A 22402-nucleotide genomic window follows, 5' to 3' on the forward strand; every position below is an offset into this window, starting at 1 on the left:
ATCTGGTAATTACACTAGAAACGATTTGGCTAGCGTTTGTCACGCTAATAAGGTTCTCAGCTCTATGTTTTTGGGTTCTTTTTTAACACCAGAAGTTAGCTGGTAGAACAAAGCCTTAAAGTACTTTTTTTTTTTTTTTTTTCATTCCTGGGGATCGTTGGGATGGGCACACTTAGTGTGTATCTTGCCCCTTGCATCACAAGGAAAATACTAGGGTGTTGTTTGGACTGCCCTTGTTTTCATTTTTTCAGCTACATGTGTGCATATTGAAATCAAGATTAGTTAAAGCAGTTTCTGAAAGCAAGCATACTTGTCTGCTAGGAAAGATTTATACAAGCAGTGTGGAATGTCAACTGAAAGTTTTTTCTGTGACTGTGTAGGGTATAGATCATAAATCAACCTCACAAAGCGGTTTGGTTCCCCCGCCCCTCTCTGGCTTAAGGTAAAGCAGTTAACATTTTTTATTTTTGCTAATATTGAGATCTGCATAGTAGTGATAATCTAACAGAGGACCATTGAGTTAAGAATTCTTTTTGGATTGTTTTGTACTTGTTCACAGTAGCTACTCCCTGTATAAATGAGAGGAATTTAACCCTTTGCTGCTCTGCCTCACACAAGGAGCATGATGAAAAACAATATTGCACATGAGCACTCATCAGTTTAAAAGAATATTGAAGTTTTAATGGAGAAATCGGTTTCTTGCATTGGTTTCTTACATGATATTCTTACCAAAATAAGCTGCTGTTTGCTCCTGCTTGGAAGGCTGGGATTCTCAGCAAGTTAAGTAAAACCAGGAAAAATTTGGAAATTGTAAAAAGCACACTATTCTTTCTGTAATGGTTCCTCATTTTGCCAGATCAGTTACAACTGAGATTAGCATAGGTAAAGGTAGATTTTTTCTGGTTTTGCTCACGCTGTGCAGCACTTACTCAGAGAAGCAATCGCCAAAATAAATACTATGAGAGGGCATAGTGGAATTGGGACCTATGCAGAGAATAACATAGGAGACAAATTGTGGGTGCTAAGGGAAGTTCTGTATTTCTCAGTACACAGATTTTTTGTGAAACAGAAGTTGTATCACTATACTGGAGTTTAAGGCTTACATTCAAATTAATACTTTAGTTCAGCAGTATTAGACGCATATACTGAGTTTTTGGCCTCTGGCAGTTGGAGTAATCTTAGTTTTCTACTTGGCAGATAGTTTCAGAGGGTGATGTTAACAGTGGTATAGTTTTCCGCAGGTGAGAGTGAAGGTTGAAAGAAAGTGCTCCAAAAGCACCAAGAGTAACATACAGCAGTTCAGTAACTGTTGTCATGCATAATGTAGTATTTGTGTTCCTAGTTATTGTGAAGGCCTTGTGAGGCCTGTGATCGTGAGGCCTGTGGTTTTTGTTCAGGTAGTCTTACTGATTAGCCAGTCTCTGAAGGGAAAATGACCTCAGTGTTTCCACTTCCAGCTGCGTGGATCAATTATCTTGTTTTTTTTAAATCTACTCTGCATATGATAGGAGATCTCTCATTTTAGGTCTCTGCCCTTAGGGTATGTAAAGTGTGATCTGGTATTGCCATCACATACGAATTGTTTCTCCCTAGTCGGGAATGCAAAGAAACACATTTTTGTTCTCCATGCTGTCACCAGCTTCTGCAAAAATCCTTTTGTAATCTTGGAAACAAATTATGTCAGAAGAAAGTAATGGAAATGTTTTATTTGCATGCATTTGTGTGTGGATCCACAAAACTTAAAAGAATAGTCTAGAGATTTTGAGATTAAATGGACTAATGACATTGGTAAATGCGTTAGGATTTTAAAAGCTGTTCTACTGAACTATTTTCTGTCTTTGGAATCACCTGTTCAGCTCTGGTGAACTTCAATTTAAGTTGTATAACTTGACTGAACTTAGAAAACAGGTGAGAGGTGTGTGATTTCCTGGAGTATGGCTCAGAATGGCACAAGTAGGAAATATCTGGATTTGCTGGTTTTCTTGGCTGGGGGGGTAGCCCATGTTCTATATTGCAAGTTGGTCCAGTTTCAGTAATTTCTGTTTCCTTGGTTAAATGTTTTGTTGGTTGAGTTTGCTTGTTTCTTTTTGTGCAGCAGTTGTCAAGGAAAGAGGAAAGACTTTCTGGCTGTGCAATGAGACACTGGCTCTACTTGGAGTTAAAAGGGGATTTCAGAATCAAAGTAGAAAAAAAATCTCTGAATTTGTTTCTAGATAGGCAAACTTCAAAAAGCAGATGTATGAATATGGAGAAATGTAGTAGCTTTTCCTAAATAGCTTGAGGGGAAAAATAGGCACCAACTCAATAGGAAGGTTTTGTAGAGATGAGCTTTTGTTCTAAAAGGTAAAAAACTCAGCTGTTTGCACACTCCGCCCCCGCCCCACAGTGAGATGCAGAAAAGATGGCGGGGGGGGGGGGGAGAAAAATCAAATTTATTGGCTGAGATAAGACAGTTTAACAGGACAGAAAAGAAAGGGAAAATAATAATACCAACCATGATAAAAGAATATACAAAAGAAGTGATGCACAATGCAGTTGCTCACCACCTGCTGACTGATGCCCAGCCAGTTCCCAAGCAGCAGTTGCTGCCCCCCTGGCCACGTTCCCCCAATTTATATACTGAGCATGACATCACATGATATAGAATATTATCCCTTTGGCCAATTTGGGTCAGTTGTCCTGGCTGTGCCCCCTCCCAGCTTCTTGCTGGCAGGGCATGAGAAGCTGAAAAGTCCTTGACTAGCCTAAGGATTACTTAGCAGTAACTAAAACAACATTATTCTCATCCTAAATCCAAAACACAGCACTATGCCAGCTACTAGGAAGAAAAGAAACTCTATCCCGGCTGAAACCAGGACAAATGACAAGGTTCTTCCAGCACCCTCTCAGTTGCCTCTGTCAAGCCAGTTATATGTAAACCAAAGTTCCCTTTAGACACTCCATCTAGCTGGTGAGCATATAGCTCAAGGCTTCCCCCCTCATAGCTGCTTTATTGTATTGATTCATTCCTGAATGAGTTTATTTTCTTCCTACTCTGTCTTTTCCTCCATTTCCATACCCAGAAATGTGGTTTCTAGGTCCCTCAAATCTTTTGGCAGCCAATATGGTGTTGCATCTACACTCATTCAAGCATCTTCTTCTGATAACGTGTGAGGCTCAGCATTTTCTCCCTCTCTAACCCCTTTGATGTTTGTTTTGAGTGAAGTATTGAAAAGCAGAAAGTTCTTAAGTTTTCCCAATAATCTCTTATAAAAATACTGGCACCAGTAGAAAAGTTATCCTATCTCAAACATTATCTCCTATCCATATACTATTGATTGTCATTTTCTAGGCATGAGTTACACCTGGGCTTACAACAAAGAATATGCAACTTCACCTCTTGCTCCTCTTCATCACACTTCACACTCTTGTGAATGGGTCAGCCTGCTGTTTTCAACCTTACAATGAACTTCCAAATGTTACACTTTGGGTTTAAATTGCAGTGTCATGTGCTTCGCTTGAAAGGCCATTAGGTCTGAGGTCAGTGGGACAGGACATTAAGGCAGTAAATGAGGTAACATTCAGCTACCCAGTTAAAAGAATATAGCTAGTAAAAGCACAGGCTTGTAAATAAAGATGCTGTATGTTTGTGTGAGCACTTTATGTGATTTATAATATTTGTTATTACATGCTTAATGATTTTCTTTTTGTAGTCACAGTGATAGACATTCCTTCTGGAAACCAAGTTTTGGTACTGATCCTGGCAAGATTATGTGAAAATTTTTCTTGAAGGACTAGAAATAATCCTTTCTTAAAGCACAAATTCTTTCATTGCTACATTCTACTACATTGCTACATGCTGCTGAGGTTGTTTAGCCTAGAGAAAAGGAGGCTGAGGGGGAGACCCTATCTCTCTCTACAACTGCCTGAAAGCAGGTTGTAGCGAGGTGAGTGTTGGTCTCTTCTCCCAAGTAACAAGCGATACCATGAGAAGAAACGGCCTCAGGTTGTACCAGGGGAGGTTTAGACTGGATATGAGGAAAAATTTCTTTACTGAAAGAGTGGTCAGGCACTGGAACAGGCTGCCCAGAGAGGTGGTGGAGTCTCCATCCCTGGAGGTATTTAAAAGATGTGTAGATGTGGCACCTAGAGTGGCCTGTTCCAATGCTTGTGGTTTAGTGGTGGACTTGGAGGTGTTAGGTTTATGGTTGGTCTTGTTGATCTTAAAGGTCTTTTCCAGCCTAAATGATTCTATTATTCTGCATCCCTCTTTTCATGTTAAAGTAGGGAAATAGAACAGGTGGTGCATCATTAAAAACTGTATAGGGGAACATTTCAGGAAGAAAGAATGGAAAAGGTTGTAGTGCATCCCTGAATTCAGCTTTATTTCCTGGAATGAAATAATCTTTAAAAGTGTGCTTCATATAGTTTTTCCATAATGATTTATGCTTTTTCAGAATTTACTGGTTCCAAGTAATTTTTCAGGGGACAGTGTTGTTTGCAGCACCATCAACTTTTAATGAATGATTTAGGTTATAGCGTGTTTAAGAAAACAGTAGTGTCTTTAAATTAGCTGCATGTATATTTGTGCCTTTTAAATCTGGTAGGTACATGACAGAAGTATCTGAATGGGCTTGCATGTGTAGAATTTTATATGCCAGTAGTTGAGCACTATGGCAGCACATAGCTGAAAGCACCTGCTTTGGCATTTAAGTTTTAATGCAGTGCATCTGCATAAGTTTTTTCATATGTTGTATCCCAGATGGAAATACTGCATTCATGGACTTGACCTAGGTATGAACATTGGCATTTTGGTTATCCTGGAATTGTTCAAGCAAAGCTTTCTTTGACCACATGATAGTCAAAAGAGACTGGGGGTTTTATCTACATGTTTATTTATAAATATTTACCTTGGCTTTTATTTTCGTTCTCTTTTAAGCCCTTTGTAACTGTTCTCGTCTGTTATGGAGATGTATCCACTCTGATCTCCTCTGTTGTAAGTCAAAAGGGAAGTACCTCTATGGCAGCTGTATCTCTTTCTTAACTCCCTGGGGAGCCCCATTCAAAATATGCACTTCTATAGGTAGATAAAAGGAGCTTGATGGTCAGAGTCTTCTATCCTGATGGAGCAAAAATCAATTTACATACCTGCTCCTGAGTTTTGTTAACCTTCCAAAGCTGATAGTTCCACCAAGGGAAGGTCAAAAATTGGCCTCTGAAGGTTAGTTCTCTATGATACTGTGTCATTTACCAAAAGATTGTGGTTTTGTTTTTCCTAAATGAACCTCATTACCCCTGAAAAGAGAAGATTTATACAAACAAAACAAGAGATTGACTGAAAGAAGTTAAATGGACTTTTTGCATATTCTGAAAGCCATGAAAACACAGATAACAAGAAAGATTGTTCTTTAGTAGGGCTTCAGTGAGCAAATGGATTCACTTCCATGGTGGTATGAGGAGAGAGATTCTTCAGAATTATTCCACGAGAACAAAAATCTAATTCATCAAAGTCATCATGCCACAGCTGTTACAACAATCTATCTGCTTCTGAATGCTAGCCAGCTAATTTTTGAGAAGTGACATTTTTCACAGTTTATTGTTTTCTCATCAACATGGCACCAACCACATCAAATATATTCACACAGTGATGTTGGCGTTGATGAATTAGCCATGTGCTTTCTATTTATGGATACAGGAGTTTCAATTTCTTCAGGAGAAATGAGAAGTTTTAGGTAGAATGTAGGCGTTTTCCCTCTGGTCTGTGTGTATGTTCCCCATGTTCAAGTACTTGTTAAGCTATGCTGGAATTCAGTAGCATAATGAAGTATTTTTATGGAAACACACAGTTCTGGAACCCTTCACAAGACTGTTTTTATGGATGGGTGAAGCACATGGGGGTAAGCACTTTAAGATCGCAATTTTGATACAGTTCATTTTTTAAGAGCAGACGGTTACAATGTGCTGTTTCTCAACTCAGTGTGCCATATATGATTTGCCAAGGTTCATTTTACAATTTTCTTTTTATTTTTCCTGCTGAAGAAGTATCTGAGTATCACTTAGGTATTTCATACTTGGAGTAGTCTACAGTAAACAATGTTAGTCAGTGGTAAACAATTATTTTGAACTGAACCAAAACAAAACAGAGTCTACATGACTCCATTCTTTACTATAAATTGAATGGGGAATTACTGTGTGGCTCGTACTCTTTCTGGGGTCAACAGTAGTTTCCCTTTGCTGTAATTTGTCATACAGATATGACCATACAATGTTGCAGATGTTGATGAGATGTATAGGCTACAAGGAGAAAAACAGTCTGTATCTGGAAATAATCTTCGTGCTAGCCTGATGTACGAAGACAACAAAGGTGCTTTGCAGTTTGGGGTTCACAGTCATATTTGGCCCTTTTTTCCTATATACTTGTGATGTGTACAATGTTGGCCTTGAGAAATAGACAGGCGTCTGCCTACAGTCTTTTAGAATAGTTCATCCCAACTTAGATCTGCCCAATTCTTTCTCCTGGATTTTTACCTATTCATTTTAGCAGGAAGAGCAGTCATAGTGCTCAGTTACAAAAATGCATCCGCAGCACAAAAAACTGCCTGTCAGATTTCTTGCATAAACTATAAAAATAAAAAGTATCTCATCAATTATTTTTCAGCTGTGAAATATGCTTTTGAAAAGCTGTGACTATAATTTTTCTTGCCTAGAACTCTTTGTACTCTCTTATTGTTACCATATGCAGCCCTTTTTTCATTGTTCAGCCACTCTCTGAATAGCCAAACTCTGAACAATTTTTCTTTCTCCAAATTGCTTACTTCTAGGCATAACCAGTCCATCTTAAAATTGCAAAGGAGCTATTAGAGTATTCCGACTGCAGGTAGGGCTCCCGGGTAGGAGTCTTGAAATCTAGAGTGATGTTGCTCCAAGGAAAAGTTTTGGAGGCTGCACCCGGCATTTCTGGTTTATTTTGGAATCTTTAAAACTGTCCCTCATCTTCCATCTTGTTCTATTATTGATGATTTCCATTGTCTAATTTAGCCTAATATGGACAGTAGAGCCACTTCAATAAAATTATGGCTTCATGTTGCATGTCCTTTTGTTTCTTGAAATTTAAAGAAACTAAGAAGTATGAAAAAATTTAAACATTTTCTTTTCTGTAACAAGAACAGCAAAATATGTGTAAGACTGCTGCCAGTTCTGCTTGGCAGCTTACTATTAGCATTGGCTTATTGCTTTACATGTGCATGCTGCCTGTGTCTCTATACTGAAGGTACTACACTTGACAGGTGGTTTAAAATTTGAATTGGAATAACTTCTGATTACTTTTATGCTCATTGAAGTATCAATGCTGAGAGCCCATCTAGTCATGGTGTAGCTTTTCTGGCTGATGGAAGTGTAGTCTGGAGCCTTAATCATGGTGCTGTTATTCTTCATTCTCCAGGTTTTATCAGGACCTTGATTATGAATCTCTTCTATGTTTCCAGGGTATGCTCCGAGATCCTTGTTGGCATGATAAAGACAATTTTGTAGGATTTTTTGGTGAGAGTTAAACATGGCTTGCAACCAAATGAGAGATTCCTGGAATTACAGGATGAGGCTATTAAGGGCTTACAAATGCTTTTTTTTTCTTTTTTCTTCTTTTACTTCTTTTTCTTCTTCTTTCTTCTTTTTCTTCTTCTTTCTTCTTTTTCTTCTTCTTTCTTCTTTTTCTTCTTCTTTCTTCTTTTTCTTCTTCTTTCTTCTTTTTCTTCTTCTTTCTTCTTTTTCTTCTTCTTTCTTCTTTTTCTTCTTCTTTCTTCTTTTTCTTCTTCTTTCTTCTTTTTCTTCTTCTTTCTTCTTTTTCTTCTTCTTTCTTCTTTTTCTTCTTCTTTCTTCTTTTTCTTCTTCTTTCTTCTTTTTCTTCTTTCTCCCTCCCCATCTCCCTCTCCCTTTGTCTCTCCAAATGTAGTTTTTCCATTGAAATAAAAACAGTGTGGTGTATTGGGGAGGTGTTGTAGTTCAAATCTTGAATGATTAATTTTGCATCATTTTTCAATATGTCTAGGAGAAGCAAGATGATGTTTCTGAAGGCTAAATGAGATAAGGCTCTAGCAGTTCAGACCATACCCGTAAGCTGCTGGTCAAGAAGGTCAAGCAGCCTAACGGTGCTGTGAATTTTGTTGGTTCTTTTTAAAAGTCTTCATTTAAAACTGTAAGTCCCAACCTTGGAAAGCATTTATACTTACACTGCAATCTCCAGGTGATGATCCATGTGGCTGAGTTTTAGGTCTCAGGTAGTAGCTAATGTGAACTGCTTGAGGGCAGAATTCAGGAAATTCTGAAATGGACTTCTTTGAACAAGCCTTGTGGTGCTTCATTTGTCTTTGTCAGTAATTTTGCTTTTTGTGGTAAAGGTCTTTCAGACAGCAGGCGCATCTTTCTTGTACGCTTGTAGTTCATACTTTTCACAGAAAAGTTTTCTTCAGCCCAAAGGATCTGGATTATTGGGGGTTTCTTTCAGTAATGTCCTGATTGCTGGCCAGACAGACTTGCTGCAGGTTGATTTAGTGCATTTTTTTCCTCCCGTGTTGGAACAAGTGACTTCTGTACCTGGGCCGTTCACTCACATTGCTCTTAACAGCAATCACTTCCAGTCATTGAAAAAGAACCAATAATGTTTCATCAGTAGGAGAAATTTAGCTACCTGACGAGCTTATCATACTCATTGCCCACATAAGCTCTAACACAAAGCTTCACTAAAAAGAAATCTCATCAGTCTTGCTAGGAATTATATATCCTTGCTAGGAATACTGTATTACATCTAATTGAAGTCAGCCTTGATAAACCTGTAATTGACCAAAGGAGAGCAAAAGATAGACTTGGAGATCCATCATTTTAATGGTGTCATGGTGAGGAAACCTGACAGTTGTGGGTTTTTAACTTCTATTGATCTTGAATTCAAATAGGTGATTTGAAAAGGCAATGCGTCATCTTTCACCTTGCCTGAACTTAGCAGGTTTGCAGATCATCCCCACTGTTTAGGACAGATTCTCCTTTTTTTCTTTTTTTCTTTCACATAGGTATTTTTGAACTCAGTCTGCCATAGTAACTGGCATGTAGCTCATACAGCTGCTGTAAAGGTAGATTTCTACTTTCTTCTGAATCTCCTGTTGTATATGTATTGACATAAGAGATTTCAGGTAGCTGCAAGTAATAATTCAACAATAGAGCTTACAGTAGATTGTTTAGAAATGTGGAGTAATTTGGTCATGTGATTTAATCAGATAAGAGTTTCTGAATTTTGAAATGCTGCTGTAATAATGTAAATTAGTATATCTTAAAACTGCCAAATGCGTGATCTAAAATATTTTTTTAAAATGCCTGGGGGATACTTTTTTTTTTGACATCTGAGTGCCAAATCACACTCTTATTAAAGTCAGTGTGAAAACTCATTTTTAAGTCAGCACACTACAAACTGAGTCCAGAATCTACTTGTATGCTGCCAACTTCAGCTATGGCACTGTTATGTCTCATTATCTTTATTTCTTGGGGCAACACTGGCCATTAGAAATGTTGAAATAACCTCAGCCACTTATTTGTGCCATGAAATAAGTTCCAGTAAACTGAAACACAATCTAACAATGCAGAGCATTTCAGACACCTATGATCTGCATAGGGAGAGATAATTTTTTCCAAAATACTTGTTTTCACACCAAATAATCAGGAAAAACAATGAGTCAGCAAAGTTTGAGAAATCATTACGCGTTTGGAGATGATAATTGGCCTGCTGGTAATTTATTTATACACAAAACTAGATTTGGGGTAATTTGCAATGTCAAAATTTTTTCCTCATTCTTTCCACAACAAACAAATTTCTCTGCATACTTCCAATGAATATGAACCTACCAAAATCATGCACTGTTAAATATGCCAATCCATTTTGTTTAAAAACAAAAACCAAAAAATCTTCCGTTAGATAGAGGGTGGTCTGCTGTTTATAAAGAAGAAATGATATCTGTTTTCTATTTATTATGTATCTCCTGGTTCACAACTCAGTCTTCTGATGAGTATTCCTTAAATCAACGAGATCACTGAAGGATGAGTGGAGAAGTTAAGAGTAAGAAGGTAATCCATATCTTCTTCTTTTCCTTCCCTTAGAAGATTCTTTTATCACATAGTAGTGATATCTTTTCTTACCGTCACTTTTCGCTCAGAATTTTTTAAAGATAGGATATTGCAGTAAAGCTGCCTAAAGTAATAATACTGGCTGTCTTTTTGATAGGAACACTAAAGGTTTCTGATGCATTTGCTTGCGTATTCAATTTCTAACCAAAACCCCCTAAAATCCTTAAAATATTTATATCCAGAGTAACCCATATGTAAAAATATACTGCTTAATTGGAAAGCAACCAATTTTGGGGGCATTCAAAATCTGACTAAAAATAGCTGTCTTGGAGAAACTTTATATTTACAGTATTCTTGAGGAATGGAAGCTACTTTTCACAAAACCAGACCTAAATGGCATTCATATTCCCCTTCCTCCCCTGTGTTATCTCTGTCCATATTAGGGTTATTAGATAGGTAGTTAGTGCTAATTAAATAGTTGGGTATTATTTGGAAAAAAAATCTACTGTACAAACACCATAAGTAAATATCCAGTAACAGCATACATATAGAAATGGCAGTGGAAACCTAGGGAGGAAATGCATGGTCCAGAAGAACTATTTTCAATAACATCTGTAGTATCTACAGTGAGCGAGCAAATACTGCACCTGTGTTGTATAAACCTGCTCAATCCCCTTCTCTTTCAGGAAGCATTGTCTTTAGCTTTCTAAAATGTTTTACAGGGATTGTGTTCTAGGATAACATGTATTTGGTACTTGTCAAAAATTACATGCTGATCTGTAGTAGCAGTTATTTAGAGAACAAAGAAGAAAGTAGTTGGAACTATATAGTGCTCAGCTCTGCAGACATTCAGGTTTAAGTCAAAGATGGACTATAGTTTGAAGTCTTTCTTTCAAAATGAATGAAAACGTCTTTGAGTATTCTGTGAGACTCCCAGTGCAATGATGTAATGAATTCTCATAAATATTGTCAGATATGGGATTTTTCTCAGTGCATCCTGACGTAGCCTTATGTACTATTTCAGTACATCTTTCTCACCCAGCCTGTATCAGCTGTGGAAATTCTGATTGGTTACAGTTTTGAAAAGTGTTTTCTCTCTCTTTCCGCCACTAGAAAGAAGTAATTGAGGAAAGAAGGAAATGACCATGTTTTGCTGTTAGAGATGTAGTATTTTTATAATGAAAGAATATTATTCATTTTCACAGTAATGATTTATTATCTTCAGAGCTATTTTTTTTCTCCTGCAGTCTCAAGCAAATTTCTCTTTCTTCTCCTATTCTGTAAAGCAAAACCCAGAAGACTTTCCCAGACTTCAGACCCAATAGTCCTGATACAAATGGAATCATGGGGGAAATTCCTATTATTTTCAGTTGTGAGTAGGCGCTTCTCATCAGCCTACTGGGAGTTTCTGACTCTTCTTTACTGACACTCTTCCAAATGCTACACATAGTCCTTCTATTCAAGTGCAGGAGCTACGTAGCATGGATAAAGCACAGGCAAAAAGTTTAACAGTAGTTAAAATGCCCATCATTAAAAGGGAACACAAATAGCATTTTTCTTTTCTATGATAAAGAAACATTCCCTGAAAACAGTGCTTATATGCAAAATACAAGCACTGCTACAGCTGCAAGAGCTGTTAGCTGGTCCCTCTATGGTAACATTTTGACCTTGTAATGAATTTTTCTTCTGCAAATACTTGTACAATTCTTTTCTGTATTCCTTCACCATAAGAGTAATTAAGTCTTTTGGGCTAAGCTTGCAGCAGACCAAGCAGTTAAATTTAGCTGTTGGCCCACGCAGCCCTCTGGGGAACTTTATATACTTACCATGACCTTACTGTTGAGTGTTTTAACTGGTAATATCAGTAGTTTGCTTTCTAGAAGTAAATGTATTCATAGCCAGGGTTCAGCTCAGCCTTCGTTTTTGCACCTGCAACAGACTGTATGTGTAAATGTTACTAGATAAATATCCTCAAGTACAGTGCTAGAAAACTCTGGGAAAGCTACTAATTTGCAGACTTGCCTTGTTTTTTGAGGTGTACAGCACCATTTTTAGAAATTTGCTAAATAAATGTGAGAAAATTAGTAAGTGCTGTATGTGTGCTGCATGTATGGGATCAAGGGGCACTGAGGAAGCATAGTAAGAAAAGCTGCCCTATTAATGCACTGGAAAGTGTTGCTTTCTTCATTGGATACCAGAGAAGAACTGTTCAGAGGTAACATTCAAAAGATATTGTAGGTTATCCCAACAGTCACAAATTTTCCCAGGATATCAGCACATAAAAAAGGTAGCGGTCGTGCAGCTAACTAAGATGCTGGTGAGCTGCTTTAACACTCAGCATGTCATCTAGTCATGATGTGACAGGAAACCACGGTAAGAGCTAGAGGGAAGGAGAGGTAAGGGGTTTTATTCCCGTAGGACTGCCCAGACACAGTAATTTGTTATTGGATCTGACAAGCAGGTTAGTGCACAGGCTTCTTAGAAAGCCAATAAGGTACCAAAAATCCTGAGTTTCACAATATGTACATCCAACTGATGTCTGGAGTTTTTGGCAGAGTCTGATATCTACGCTGAGAGAGGACAGCTAGCTGGGGAACTCACTAGGTTGATAGGGCATCGCTTTTTCATAGTGTTTATTACTTTCTCGATAGCTGGTTGAACTGGCTCAGTCGTATGACTAGGGTACCTATTAGTAATAGTTCAGAAGGTAGGAATATGCACTCATGGGTGAAGGGGTCAGCAGAACCCCTGCAGACCTGATTTAGAGTAAACTGTTACACTTTGAGTTTTGCTTGCAAGCTGAAGCAGTGCTCAGAAAGGGGGGAAAAAAGCAGCAAAGATAAAATAGATCAGCATAAAACCAGCAAATCTGTTATGTGCTGTTTTCTCAGCGACAGTGATCCAAATCAAGCAGTGTGAGCAATCGGTCCTAAGGGGCTGCATGCCTAGGGCAGGCAGTCTTGAGAGAGTGCCCGTGACGCTCCAGGGGGAAAGTCTGACTGCAGTGCCAGCATTTAAGAGAAAACTTCTCTCCACCAGACATGAATTAGTGTCCCTTTTGCATTGGTGCAAAGACCTGAGAGCTCACAGTTTCAGCCAAAAAGAGGAATTTAATGGCAGAAACAACTCTGCCTGCTCTTGTTCCATTGTCAGTGGAAGGTAACTTGACTGGTCATTTGTCAGAAGACATAGCAATTAACCATCAAATTTAAAAGTAATCCAACTTTCTCTAGCCCTCTTCTCTCTCCTGTGATCACCCAAATGTGCAGTTGATACAGAACCAGTTACTGCGTTACAACAGCATACATGCACGTTAAATCCTTTCTAGAATTTGCATCCATATAACAGGAATCAACCTCTGGACTCTGAAGGAAGGAAGTAACTTGGAAAGTATCAGCAAGGATAATTCCATGTTTCCCATGGGGGAAAAAAGAAAGCAGGATAAGGCACAGGACTTCTTGGCCAAAGTATAGGCAGAAATCATTAGTACTTCAGGGAACTGTGTGAACTGAAGTTTCTTATTAACTATCATTATTATAATGGTAATTTAAATACAGATTAGTTATGCGATTTTAAGTGTTTGCTCTTTTTATCTGGCAACCGTGTGGTAAAAGCATTCAGTAAATAGGCTACTTATTCTGTTTTCTCAGTTATTTTAAGAAAAATACACAAGTCAGATGCATTATTTCATATGTTTGATTATGTTATGCCACTGTGATTTGCCAAACTAACAATTCCTTTGTTGCGCATTGAACCTGTCTTTTGTTAAACACCAGCTATTGCCTGGCTACTTCCCACCGTGCTGTTTTTATTAATTCTGTCTTAGGTCTGCTTCTTTTGTTGTTTTTTTTTCTGTGCCTTCATTCTCAAAATATCTTTAAGGTATTGCATTTAACTGCTGACATAGAGTTATTCATCTTTTGAAGACCACAGTATTTCCCAATTCTGTATATTTTTCCTCATCTTCAGTGTTCCTCTGATTTAACTGTTCCATTTTTTTTTTTTGGCTTTTGATTATCCCAGGGTCCGATTGGTATGGATGGAAAGCTGGTAGGTGATTTGTTCAAAACTGGTGTCATTTAGGTCTCGCACATATTCCCTCTTTGCTTTTTTAAGTGCTCATGCTGAAATGTATTAATCACATATTGGCTTCCTTTGGCGTAACTTATTTCAAGCTCAGTAGTATAGGTTTTAACAGAATGCCAAAAAGCCACTTCAGTCTTTTTTGTGTCTGTCCAAGGAAATGGAGGTCAGCCATGCTACTCCTGTTCCCTTATCACCTTCTGTCTGGATTAGATGGGAAGACAGATGCCCCTGCTTGGGTGTTCTGTCCAGAGAATGCTCCACAAGGGTACTTTGGTGGTGGCTTTCAAACAGCAAGATATTATTTCTGACCAGATATGTGTGTGTCTTGCTGGTTTACTTTTTCCACAGGTTCTTTTGTTTTGTGTTTTAATTTCTCTGCCTGGATTTTGTTGGCTGATTAGATCTGAACAGCCCCATGTCTCATTTTAAATTTGTATACTATCCCAGATATTCTTTAGGGAGGTAGGCTTGAATTAAGTTTGAAATAACCTTTAATTTTATACAGTGCATTTGTAAATATATTTGTATTTGTGTATATATTTGTAAATCATATATTTGGATGTATGAGCCTGAACGTTTACGTTCCCAGCTCTTTAAAGATTAAAATCATGCAAAAGCTGTGAAAAATCCAGTTTCTGCACTTTCTCATGCCATTGTTTTTGCTCCCTCTCTCTTCTTCCTTTTCCAGGACAGCCCTTTTCTTTGATACCCTGAATATATCCTTTTCTCTCCTTTCATTTGCTACAAGCCCCACTTCCTCTGCAAGCTCAACTTGCTAACTTGCAGTGTCAGCTTCCATTTTCTTCTCTTAAGACTTTTTCCTGTGCTCCTTGATGTCTCTTTCTCCTGTTAAGTAACTTCTGCAATGTTTGCAGTCTCCAGTTGATAGGCTTTTTCTTTAATCTCTTCTTCTAGCAGATTGATAGTTTACCTGTTGACTTAGCTAGACTTGGCTACACCATATATCTTTTCTTTTTCTTTTAGTATCATTTACATATCAGCAGCTAATATTAGGTTAAATTGCTAGGAGGGGATTAACTATCAACCACAGAAGACCTTCTATTATGGTAGTTAGAATAGGCTGCCAAACTTAACCACTTCCTTTCCTTCAAAATAGCATACTAAGTCAGTAAATAGCAATACAGAAGGGAAGATTGTTCTGAAGATTTTGCTGAAACCATGACATATTACGCAGCTATAGTGATGCCAATTTTAAAAAAAGCAGCAATCAGTAGTGGATAATCAAATATATGAATGATAATCCAGAGCTTCAAAGCAGCAGCTGCTGAAATACACCTGATCAGTTATTGGTGTTGGGACTGATCTATAAATGCATGCAAACAACAGCAGCTACAATCAGTGAATCAATTTTAGAGTATGTAACTCATTTGAATAAAGAGATGTTCATTAGAAAAAATTTGGAGTAATGCTGACATTTCAGTCTTGAAGAGTATTTTCACCCTGTTTTTTTAGCTAAAATTTAGATAAATAATTCCACCTAAAACATTTTAATCCACAAGTTACGTGTATTGGGAACAATTTATGCAGCAGTGAGCCAGAGTGATTTCAGCAATCCTGGAGCCCTTTGGGGAACACAAGGTTATTAATTGAGATTGAGCTTGTTCAAATGAGTTATAGTATCAGCTTGAATTCATGTTAGAGGGGTTTTTAATGAACACAAAATTAACTCACAAAGCTTTATTACTGACCCTTTCACAATATACAAAAATGAGAGGAGGCAAAATGAACAGCCCCTTTTTTGTCTCCCACGCTTTGAATTGTTGTGTGACAATGACCCTTTACAGTCAAAAAGGTCAGTATTTTGATGCCTCTTTCTACTTGTGCCTTTGTAAGCAGAGCTGATGAGTTCTATAATATAGTGCTTGCTGCATCCTCTGGTTAGTGTCACTTGCTGGAGCATTAGTGTGAAGGGAAAATTATACTCTAACTGTAGTAGCTAGTATCGAAGAGTATACAAAAACATTGAAGGATTTGGAACAACTGAAAAAACCAGAAAATAATCACCTTCACTAATGCAAAGTTCCTTTCATGTTCAAGGACCTCATAGCAAACAGGGTAAAAAAAATCCTGCTATGAGTACTTTTGTATTCAGCATCTGCATTTACAGTTAAGTATTGACAGTGTATATAAAATAAGAGTAATGCAGCTATTACATTATTTCATAGTGATCTGTGTCACCATGAAAAACAATTGTCCTATAAATTCAGTTTCCAGCTTCCCTCTCTCCGTATTGCAGACATGATAAAAGAGTAATCATAAATGCACAATAACAAAACGGCAAACTGGTAACGCTGTTGAGGTTGAGAGCAGAAAACACTTTCATGGGAGTGTGATTCTATCCCTGACATTCAGTTCTGGGTATATTTGTGTTATGTGTGTATGTCCCTTATATCATACATATAGCATGCACCAAGTGGACACTTAGTAGCCTGTATGTCTAAGTTAGATTGAAGAAAAAAGTGTCAGTTTTCAAATCTTTTTTGTTTAAAATATATATTTTTTTTCTTTATTTATTTGCTTTCTACTGCTTTAAATCAACATTTTGTTGAAACATTCTGGTAATTTCAGACTTTCATTTCAGATTTGGGGTTTTTTTAATATATATGTCGTGGAGACACTATAATGATTTGGTCAAAATTTATTGCAACTTTAGACGTACTTGTGAGCCAAATGCAATGTAAGTTTGTATGTAAAATTTTGCATACATAGGTCTCAGTTTAGTTAATTTATACAGATTTATTGCACAGACTGCCCAATACTGCATCAGTAAGCAATTCCTGATGATTTTAGGATCAGATATAGCATGTAACATCTTAAAACCTGCTGTGGTGGGAAGATTGAGGTAAAGGCTGTGTGCTGCCGAGTCCCAGCTGTATTCATGAACCCAGTGTGATGTGTAAGTTTTTAAACTGACCAATTCAGAAAATTTTACTTCATAGTAGAACTGGCAAACCTCAGCCAGTTTTTTGTTTTTTTTTTGTCTGAAAACCTCTACAGTACAGTGTTGTTGTAAGGAACTAATACAAAACTGCAGCATCTGCAACAAGGAATGTTCTAGGTTGCCTTCAGCACAAGGGTTAGATAGCCACAATAATTCTGTATTTTATCATGATTCTTCTTTAATGTTATTTCTAATATTTAATATATTTAAAAAATATTTAGAAACTTGCATGTGAATTAAAGTATGTTTTTTTCTGGTTTTTAATTTAGCACAAAAAAAATCTTACCAGTTACTGAAAAAAGCATTTTTCTTCAGCTGCTTTTCTTGTAGGTAATAGTTACCAGTTGAAATGCTTCCCCCTGCCTCTTTAACACAGAATCACACAATGGTTGAAATTGGAAGGGACCTCCGGAGGTCATCTGGTCTAACCTCTCTGCTTAAGCAGAGCCATCTAGAGCAGGTTGCCCAGGATCATGTTCAGATGGCTTTTGAATTTCTCCAAGGATGGAGACTCCACAGTCCCCCTGGGAAACCTGTGCCAGTGCTTGGTTACCCTCACAGTAAAAAAGTATTTGCTGATGCTCAGATGGAAAAGTTTCAACTCTGTATAGCAGTATCTTCTAGCTAAATTGAAAAGGTTTTATAAGACATATAAAAAGTCTCCACGCTCAGTTTCTTTCAACAAAAGGAAATGTAGTTTCAATGCAATGGAAATATTAGTGAAGCGTCATAAAACACTAGAGGCCAAGCTAGCCCTAGGAGTTTACAAATTCTCTCTTTATGGGGAGAAATATGTAAGTATTTGTCTGTCTTACAGTGTGAGCTGATTGTCTGGGTGGTTGCACTTCATAGTCACAGCTCCTATACTGTTTTGTGATATAATTCAGCTTCATGCAAATAATTTGTAATGAGTGGGCTAGAATAACTGATGACTTTCACTGGCTTTCCTAGGCTAGGGACCTTAGCGATAGGAAGTCTGCTCTGTAAGGGCTTGCAGCAACAAGAGATAACATACACCACCTCAGTGTGCAGAGGGTTCCTCTCCGTTTGGCCAGGGGTGCTCCAAAGGTGATGTTAATAAATAAGGGAGGGGAAATGTATCAGCTACCTCTTGAGCTGACTGACAAGTGTTCATCTACTGCTGACTTACTGGTTTAAATATTAGTTTAAACTTGCTTAAAACTGTGCTGCTTGCAGCGATGGCAGAAAGACTGTTGTTTGCCCAGCAATGCGTTCCTCCAGTTTTTAAACTTTGTTCATTCAATAGGCAGTAATTAGCACCTCCTTAAAACATGAGGGTGAGCCATAACTGAGAAAAAGCACCCAATACCTATTTCTAAATCAGCTCAGCATCTCTGGATTCTTTCTCACTTGCAAATTATTAAATTAGGTCTTTCTGTATTTTCTAAATTGTATTGTTGTGACTGTCTATGAAGTGTCTCAAATGCACGTTCAATGATGTGGTAATGTAATTTATTTCTGGAACCTTAATTGCAAGAAAATCCATCAGTTTGAATTAAAACATTCAAATTCAATATAGATTTAAGAGTCCAGAATGACTTCAGTACAGTTACTGGATTTTTTATTATCTCCTTATTAGAGAGTACTGTAACTATTTGCTGCTATTTAAGGAGTTAATCCTCATCATAACTTTCCATAACCTTATCTTTTTCTTGTTTTTCAGGGTCAGCCTGGTCCGCAAGTAAGTGCCATCTTATTTTCCTACATAAGTTAAGGCTAAATACAGGGTACACAAAATTCAGGTTTTCTACAAAGTATTTTGATGGTTTATTTTAATCTTACTGTAATAAGTTAGAAACTGGTAACCATTGCATAATTCAGTAAGGCAAATATTTCCCAAGAGAGAAACATGGCCCCCCCCATATGGTTGTCTGAATTCCCTCAGCTGTTTGACCAGATGGTGGGGTTAACAATGTAATACTGAATTAAAGCAAATCTCCTAACTATGGCTTGAAACTTTGCCACCTAACTTTAAAGCAAGATAAAATAACATAGCAAATGTGTAGCAAATGTAATGCTTCAACTGCTTATTAATCACATGCTAATAATGTTGTTATAATCCAGGCAGCCATCAGTTATTTTAAATATTGCACTGCTAGCTATTTTGATTAATTATATACACTGCTTTGAATTAGTTCTGCTTTATTTAAGAATAGTAGAACTTTGTCTTGTGAGCTGTAATTGAAGATGTGGATATCTAGGGATCTAACTTCAGTTCTAAGGTAGAAATTGACCAACAGAAAGGAAAGATTAGGTATAGCAAAAATTAAATGTAAATTATTTGACTTAAAGAGCAGTATAGAAATATGGAAGAGTAAGGAAATGGGGGGGCGGGAAGCCACTACCAAAGCTAAACTTAGTGAAATCAGTTGAAAAACTCTACCTTTTTGCATATTCAGGATACATTATGGGAAGTAACCTCTGGTCTGTGGGCACACAGTCTGGGTCTGGGTCTTGGCACAAGTGAGTTGCCTGAACCAGGATTTCTGTGAGGCCTTTTATATTTCACAATCAGAATTGAAAGTCAAAGCTTTAACAGCCTTATCGACTGATAATTTTTTTAAGTTAAGATTTTCTGTATGGGAAGCAAGCATTTTCCTCAGATTTTTTTGTTTTTAATGATCATTTTCTGTTGAAAGGAAAGACGGTTTGTGTTACAAGCCCTCATCCCACTCAGTTTGAATGCCTAGTATCCTTGCAGTGCCAGACGCCATTTAACAGTATTATATAAGTAGTCTGTATGATATTGGAAATGACCCCATTGCACTTTATTTCACAGTGGACTGTTGATGTGTGGCCTACACAGAGAGGTATCTTCAGCCTCTGTGCTGCTGGGGGTCAATGAAGAGAGAGATTGTGGCTTGCTCTGAACAAGCTCTGTTGAGGACCTGAGGCTGTTACTTGAGCCTGTGGGCTACCCTTTAGTTGATGTTGACTTGTGCTGCCACCCGTGTCTTTTCCCTCTGGGTTTGGACTCCCACCTCCCACATTTTAATTGCTTGGAGAGTGTCTCTTGCTTAATGCTTGTAAACAGCTTCACAGCCTTTGGAGCTCATATCTCTACATGAAATGCCCTGAGGTAGCTGTAGGCAAAGAACCACAGTGGAGATGGCAGCATTCAGTGCTGTTTCAAGGGCAGAGAAATCTTGTCACAATTGTAAGAGAAGTGGGGTGCAAACCATAGGAAAAACCCTCTAAAAATCCCCCCACCCCAAATTGTAACAATTTCTCTGTGCTCTGAATGATTATATAGCAAACAGGTACAAGATACTAGGACCCACAACACTTAGAATGAGAATTCTTACATCCTAACTTCAGTAGTTCCTCCCAGTGGAAATGCTTATATCTGCCATTTCCATTGTTCTGAGTGACACTTACCATTATTCTTAATACTGCCTTTTCCACTCAGGATGATTGTGTTGTGGCAGGAATATATGTATGTACTCAGTCATTTTGACTGGTTGATAATGAGTCATAATAATAACTGAGTCCAGGTCTAATTCTTGCAGGGCTACTGGTGAGGAAGTCATAACAGCATGAGACAGTCAGGGCAGGATTCAGCTGTAGATCAAGAAGCCTAAACCTAGAAGCTTGTGTGTGGGTGTTGACATGTTGGAGTGTGTAAACACTCCTCATAGTCAGTGAAGGTTGAGTCGATAGTCAGTGCACCTAGAGACCTCTTCAGCTCATTGTAAACTCCTGGGGCTCAGTTACATTCCCTGCACACAGGCATTTGTTGCCGCATGAGATGATCCAGGGTCTCCAGCCTAGCCTCTGGCTGTCATATGTACAAGGGCTGGAGTCTGTGTTAGACCATTGTTGTATCTGTCAGTCATGGGCAGCTGTCTTGGATACCTAGGAAACCTCTTACGTGACACTAGTTGCATACATCTGTGCCTCTTAATTATAGATTCTGATTATAGGCAGCTACTGAATCTAATAACCATTCTGCTGGATTGCTCTCTAGCCTATGTTGACATCTGTGTGTCTTAGGCAACTACATGTGGGCTGTACATTTAGATGCCTTTCCTTTTAAACTGAAACCCAGATCCAGATAACTTCATGAGACAGCATTTTAAAAATGCTGAAAGCTGTGGTTGAAAATTTCAAGACTTTTAAAAATTATGTTTTAAAGAATCAGTAGAAAACAACCTGTTTATATAGAGATAAAATAAGTCAAAACCCCTCAGTTTGTCATTTAAAAAATTGCAGAAGTTTCAGCAACTCGTTATTGTCAGTAATTTCCTCAGACTTAACTGTGTCCATGAGAAATCCAAAATGAAAAGTATTTCTCAGTTTGGTCAGTAAGTAAAGGCTTCCTGGCTTCAAAGATCAGAATTGCTACGCTGACAAAAGAAGCACTTAGAAAGTTGTTGATGTCATAGCCTTGTAAGTCTACACTGTGATCAAAGATAAATTCTAATCCTTTTTGCACTCAGTGTTTATTAACACCTATTCTTTTTTGCTATGATTTTCAGAAAGTACATACTAAATTCACTCAACACGTACGTAATTACTGGGTACAAATATAAATGAATAACGGAACGGTGACACCTCCTACCTTTTTATCTTTGAATTTTTACTGCTTCTTTTCTTCAAAAATACACCACAAAAGATAATTTTGTTTCATGTTTTCCTGTTTTAAGTAAAAAGAAGCTTTATTACAACCCACAAGCATTTTTTTCAGAAAAAGCTCATGGTTCTATTGTATCTCTGAAAGGTGGAGGCCATGATCAATAGCTAAACAATTCTAGCGTAACCTTTTAAAAAAATAAAGTACCTTCATATGATTTTGGTTTTCTGTTTAAAATAAAAAGAAAGCTGTTCCAAATACCATGTAAACTGAGTATCTTTGTAGAAGTTCAAATAATATTTTTGCCGAAACTTAAATTCTGGCTTTTGAGTGACCCCCCAAAATACCTACTTCTTCTTGTTTAGAATGTAAATATGTATTTAGATTATCTTGTGCCAGAAAGGTTTATTTTTCCAATAAATCTATACAACCAAATTCTGCACATACACCTCCTATTTTAATTTAATGGCTGTATTCATGTTTGTCAAAGAACAGTGTTTAGCTTCCAGTTTAAAGTTAATTCCGTAAGGAATGTACTATCTGGGTAAAGAGAGAAAGCTTGTTGTTTAGAAGTCAAGTTCATATAAATGTTAGAAAACAGTGCATTTAGTATTATGGTGAAGGAAGACAAAATGATCCTTTATGAAATCCTCCTGAAGTAAAACTATTAACAACTA

General features: G+C 37.5%; 1 protein-coding gene across 1 annotated transcript in view; it reads left to right on the forward strand.

Moving 5' to 3' along the window:
• The window catches only part of COL25A1 (collagen type XXV alpha 1 chain), a 323987-nt gene that overhangs the window by 183176 nt on the left and 118409 nt on the right, over positions 1 to 22402 (forward strand). The window contains exon 5 of the mRNA XM_075090678.1: positions 18816 to 18833. Within this exon, the coding sequence (XP_074946779.1) occupies positions 18816 to 18833 (18 nt within the window). The remainder of the gene's footprint in view (positions 1 to 18815; positions 18834 to 22402) is intronic.

Source organism: Phalacrocorax aristotelis, chromosome 4 (assembly GCF_949628215.1).
Source record: "Phalacrocorax aristotelis chromosome 4, bGulAri2.1, whole genome shotgun sequence".
In the NCBI taxonomy this organism is placed as follows: Eukaryota; Metazoa; Chordata; class Aves; order Suliformes; family Phalacrocoracidae; genus Phalacrocorax; species Phalacrocorax aristotelis.